The 6,130-nt window shown below is 38.5% G+C and overlaps 1 protein-coding gene across 2 annotated transcripts in view; it reads left to right on the forward strand.

Moving 5' to 3' along the window:
- The window catches only part of zswim2 (zinc finger, SWIM-type containing 2), a 48,283-nt gene extending 42,834 nt beyond the window's left edge, over positions 1-5,449 (forward strand). For both annotated transcript variants that reach the window (XM_020530551.2, XM_048599106.1), the window contains exon 11: positions 3,132-5,449. In XM_020530551.2, the coding sequence (XP_020386140.1) occupies positions 3,132-3,941 (810 nt within the window). In that variant the 3' untranslated portion in view covers positions 3,942-5,449. The remainder of the gene's footprint in view (positions 1-3,131) is intronic.
- The last annotated feature ends 681 nt before the right edge of the window (positions 5,450-6,130 follow it).

The raw sequence follows: 6,130 nt of genomic DNA on the forward strand, positions 1-6,130 counted from the left end.
GGAGGAACACAGCAGGCCAGGCAGCTTCAGAGGAGCGGGAAAGTTAACGTTTCAGGTCGGGACCCTTCAGACCCTTCTGCGGAAGAGTCCTGACCCAAAAGATCAACTTTTCTGCTCCTCTGATGCTGCCTGGCCTGCTGTGTTCCTCCAGCTCCACACTGTGTTGGCACTGGTTATCACAATGCTTGATCCTCCCAGTGTTTCCAGAGCCAGTTTACGTTGCTACGACATGTACTCTTACCATATGTTTGGATAATCTTGGGCAAATGGTACAGCAGAGGGAAGATGCAGCAAGGATGGCTTTGGCACTCTTGTATCCTTCTAAAATATTACCGGCTCCTCTGATGTTTGGAATTTTTTGTAGGAGGGCCAATCAAACATTTTAACTGCCACATTTCTTCGGGCCTTCCAACCCACTATCTTAACATGAGGCATACCAGTGACCTTTAATGGATCTCTCATCTGGGCTCATGGGCCAAATTTGGGGCAGACAGCAAATGCCTGAAGCCTGATCCTAAATGTCCTTTCTATGCTGAAAGTTGCCATATCTGGATCTTGCCTCATTTTACTCCACTGTCTACTGCACTCACCTAATTCATGCAATGTACCAAAGAAGTGTGGCTTCGTTAGAGATCACTTGTAAAAGTAATCTTACATTACTTCTACATTCCATTAGCTGCTGTCAGCTAAAGTGCAAGCTTTTATTCAAAAAACATGCATAGGGGTCTAAATGATGTAATCCACTTAAACTTATGTCAATACAAAAGAGCAGGCCAGCCTATCATCAGGAAATAATTTTCTTTTGTCGTTGCTGTGTGCACCTATATAACTGTGGAGATTGTTTACCTCCATTTTACAACATAGGCAGCTGCTGTATTTTTATTTGATATTTCATAAGAACATAAATACGCACAAAAGTAAACCATCTGGCCTATCAATTCTACTTGCGTTATGTCAAACACTAACCTTTAATTTCATCAGCTGGAATTGCTGTTTAAACTTTCTTTTAAATGTGTATTGTCGACCTCATATTGACTGCCAGCTCTATTTTGCAACTTTAAGCTCATCAACACCCTGGAAGTTCCAAAATTGATTATAAAGAAACATACCTAGACAACCCTAGGTATTTGCACCTTTACTAATACAAGGATTACTCTGAGGATAATGAGACTACTTGTAGAGGACCTTGTTGCCTATGGGTGATGGAGCAACATTTGCATTTAGAGAGCTCAGGTTTCCTGATTTTGTCCTGCCCGCATGCAGGTTCATCCTCCTCAGCTTGAACTCCCACAGGCATCACTGGAATGCACTGAAGGAAGACTTCTGGGGGCCTCGTCCGGCAGGGTGCATTATCCTGTCTCATTGTGAGGAAGGTACTCATGGAAGGAGGTCAGGTCCTTTATCCCTCTGTCGCTTTGTATTCCATTATCAGCACCAGTGACAAGTTGGTGCACAAATCTGAAGGACACTATATTAGACTGGTTCTCTGGTACTATTGCCAACTTGTCAATAGATTTGGCAGATGCATGCATGCCCAGAGCCATCCTGATGCAGATGGCATCAGTGGAGTCCAACCTTTGATCCAGTTTCCCTCTGACGAACCTGCCCTCTTGATTAAGCTATTAATGGCTGACACCATGATGTCCTTTCCTGCCTGGGGCAGAGCAGGTACATGTGTCCAACAGTCCACTGAGTGCCAGCAACCTGGGGAATTTCTTCCTTGCTGTAGATGTGCTCCCAACTCTAGTTTATGTAAAGAATGTACTGTGGTGTCAGCATCTGAGCTGTTTGAGGATGCAGGATACAGCTTTGCCAGCACTTCCTCTGAGCAATCTGTGACTACTTCTTCAGAGATGGAGGAGCAGATGTTGGCTGGAAGGGCTGCTCTATTGAGAGGGGAGACTCTGTAAGTGCTTCTGGTACCTGCAGAAGGAGTAGCAAAACAGGAGTGGGAGCTTGATGGACAACACTTGACAATGAATCTCACTTGGTTGCTGGGGCATGAAGTCTCGGCATCACCGCAAGAGGTCTTCATCCTCATTCGCGGGGATCAAGGATCCTTTCCTTGTATGGAGTGAGAAGATGAATGTCGAGCAGCCCACTGTCCATTTTATCTCTTTTAGCCCTATTGAGGGCTAAATTCTACTGCATTGTGACCCAGGGAGGGACTGTTAGTGGTTGTGCAGGTGGAGTATAGGTTGTGAAGTGTCCCAAGTGAGTGAATCGGAAGCATGGAGGGCAGGAAGGGTGATTTTGTTTGAGAACCGCCTATGCTTGATCTTCCTTTGTGTACTAGACACTTCTTATTTTTCAAACTACATGCCTGTGCTTGTTTGTATTGATGTCACACTTCATTACTTGTCTTGGAATTGGTAAGTAACAAAATTTCTGTTTCCTTCACTCAAGATAACTTTTTAATTGTCTTCTTAATTTTGTGTAGTACTACATTTGAACTGATCTTTTGTGTAACTAACCAGATTACGAGTAAAATAGTGTTTGATTCAACCCTCTTCATCTGGTCAGAACAATGTCTATCACTCATTTTTATTATCTAATCAAACTTGCAATTAATTATATCTGGCTTTGTGCCATGCCGAAGAATTCTCAAATCTTTTCCAATATTTAAAATCCACCTTTAGGGGAAAACAAAGCTTCTCATTAGGATGCTCAGTCCTATACATTGTAGATGTTTTAAATGATAGCATAATACCATTTCCAACCTGTTCCACGAAAGGTTTCCAGACAGAGGTAGGCCTGCTGCCAATGGCTTACCTAGGTATTTATGCAAAGTTGTCCCCAGAAAATTACTGGTATCATTCCCAATATAGTCGTAACAGTGAAACCATAAACAAGAAATATTTTGTATCACATATTCATGCTGACATATTCCTCTTGTTAACTGATGGAGCAAAGTAACCACCTATGGTTAAAGAAGTGTCACATATCTGTACATACTTGTCACAGCCGTTTTGTCTCTTTACATATTTGGTATAGGTAACAATGCTAGATCAATCCTGTTTTCAAGGTGAAGTAATTAATTTTGTTGTGTTGTAATTGGAGGAGCATTTTGTTGCATAAGTAATGATAAATATGAACCTTAACTATTGATAACATTGTCTTATTTTAACTAGTTTCACAAAGACTGCATTGACCATTGGCTATTGCATGAGTCTAATTCATGTCCAATTGATGGGCATGCAGTCTATAATCCATTAACCTGGGATGAAGGATCAGGCAGAGGCAAAAAGAAAGAGGCATTCACCAATTCTGAGCATTCCAAACCTAATATTCAACTGGATAAACCTCAGTTTGCTATTCCAGTGATTGGTTACCATTCATCACTGAGAAAAAGAAGCAGCAATCAAACCCATGGTCAGCTAAATCAAAACCAACGTCAAAGAGGATATGGAGATCAAAATTCAATAAGCGTCACAGACAATTTCACTGTAAATGGATTAAATTACTTCCGTTTGAATGAAGTAAAAAATGAAACAAGCGCAGATCAAGGTCATTACACACAACATTCAATACCTGTAGGAATGTTTGAAGAACATGCCTTAGGTCTTTTACCTGATACAAGAGGTAAAAATAATTCTGCATCTGTTCAAGTTGAAGCAAAGTCAAAGGACTCTAAAGATAGTCAAATAAAGAAAAGAGATATTGTCATTAGCAAGACTCATAGTGCTGGTTTAAGTGGTACATCCATATTGCAGCCTATGCACAACAGCAAATCCAACTCAACAGAAATATCCCCACAACAGCCCGAGGTTTGTCCGCATGATGGCAGTTCTACACAGAGAACTCATAGCAGTGGGTTTAAAGGTGAAATCCGAAAACAAGGTGGACTCCTTTCAAGAAAAGCCAGATGTGCTTCCATGAGTTCAGCTGCCGAACATGTGAGTCTTGCTATGAAAGGAGTCGCAGTGAACACCAGATTATAAATCCATTTATTTATTGAAGCATGTTTGTCTAGCAATATATATAAAATTATTGTTACAACTGTTACTTGAAATTTGTAAAACGTTTTCTAGTAACATTTTAAAAATTATGGACAAAAATCACAATGTTTTTTGGGAATGCACAATTCATGCATGAGTCTCTAAGAAAGCAGAAACTCAGTTACTCCATAGGAATTTCAAAAATGAGAGCATTTACCTATATTGCAAAGTCTAATTAACAAGAATAACAAGACAATAACATCAAAATATAGTGGCAGATTACTTGAGTGTTTTAATAAATGAGTCAATATCTCTTCAAGATTTTGTAGTCTATATTTTTTGTTAGAAATACTATTCCTAATTATGTGTGGGAATATTTTGGTTTATTGGTCTTTCTTGATCATTCACTTTATTTTGAATCAGGTGAAGATAAGTAGCTCATTATAGTTTTATTTTCTCTACAGTAGTGTTATTCTAATAAGTAAATGTGCAGTTAGTATGACAGAACTTACTATTTTAAAAATCAACTCCTGTATTTTAAGCAGATACATCAGGCTATCCTAAAACAACTCCTCTGTCACACTGTAGGCTAGTTAATAATGGACATGTTAAATAGTATAATATATTTGATATTAAATAATACACGGTATAGCAAAGTATATTTGATATCTTTTACTGAACACAACAGAAATGTTATGAAATTGTTGCTTCCAGTTAATGGTAATATATGCTATAAATTGATTATCTAGAAAATTATGAATGTGCACTTACTGTGCACTTATTGTTGGGTAAAAGAATGTCTCAAAGCAAATTAATTATCATCTAAATCATTCTATCAAATGGGCACATTGACTTGTTTATTTGTAAGAAGCAACACAAAGTCCCACAACTCACCTGATTTATTGCTTAAAAAGAAGCCTGGGATGGCTAATCCATGTGCTCTGCCTGCTTGGAATACTGGGAAAATTTTGACAATTTAAAAATATGATTAAAAGAGATTGTTAACTAAATATCCTGACTTTTTTTTATTTTAAGGAGTTTATCATGTTTTTATTATTTCTTTACTCAGTTATTGATTGATCGGCCTCCGACAAAAATAACATATGGTATTCTGTGGTATGGGACTGCAGTGTATTATCTCTCTTCATTTTCCTTGTCCACTCGGCATTCTTTGAAAAGGTTGATCAAAACATCCCCTTACAATGCCTCTCCTCCATTGTCTAGTTCTTTGGGACTGTTCTTTTCATTCTTCTCTTTCCTATTAAGTTGCAGTGAATGTATCTTGAACCACAGTTTTTCTTAATGCCCCAAACTTCAGGGTTCACATGCATGGACCTATTCTTGGCCCCCTCTTCTTCATTATCTGTATGTTGTCCTTTGGCAACATTCACTAAAGACACTGATTTAGCTTCCATGTGCACGCTTGTATTTTGTCCTTCTTTTGAAGAGAGGTTTTAAGAAAGAGGTGAGAGCTGTCTATTTGATTCCAATAAAGTAAACAGCTTGTGAGGCTTTGGGTTTTTTTTGAAGTTGGAACAATAGAAGCAGCCTGAATGTGTGGGGTCAAGCTGCCCCACAGCCAGGATTTTTGGTTTTAGTGTTTTAGTAGCAGTTCCTAGGGTCTTGAAACTGGGTTTGGTAGCTGCAGTACATCTCTTCCTGTGACTCTGTCTGTCAGTTTTCTTTTGATGTTTTTCCTCCTGGACTGGAGAATTGCATGTTACTGAATTTGCCTTTGCCAACGTGTGTTTATGGGATGTGACTATATTGGAACAGCTCCTGTTTAGTAGTTAAATAATCTATTATTCTGTTAAGTTTTCCAATAGAATTAAGTTATTCCAATTTCTTCTTTCTTTTGTATTTTAGCTATAATGTATGAATAAAGTGTGTTTTGCTTCAAGACTAGTAGTTTGACCAATCAAATTACATCTGGTTTGCAACACCTAGCACTTGCTTTTAAAATAAGAAAAACTTAGGGTCGAGGCTATCTTCTTAATATATTTTGAGGGGTTGGGTCTGGTCCATAACAATGCTGAAGATACTAATAAGCACTAACGATGGCACTTTAGATAAATATTTACAGCGCCTGCTGGTTTCCACCACAGGGTAAGGACATTACAGATGCATTAGTTACAATATTCTAAAGCTTTCCTGATTCAAGATTGGACTGGAAAATTACAAATGTTATTCTG

This window comes from Rhincodon typus, chromosome 7, assembly GCF_021869965.1.
Source record: "Rhincodon typus isolate 14 chromosome 7, sRhiTyp1.1, whole genome shotgun sequence".
Taxonomy (NCBI): domain Eukaryota; kingdom Metazoa; phylum Chordata; class Chondrichthyes; order Orectolobiformes; family Rhincodontidae; genus Rhincodon; species Rhincodon typus.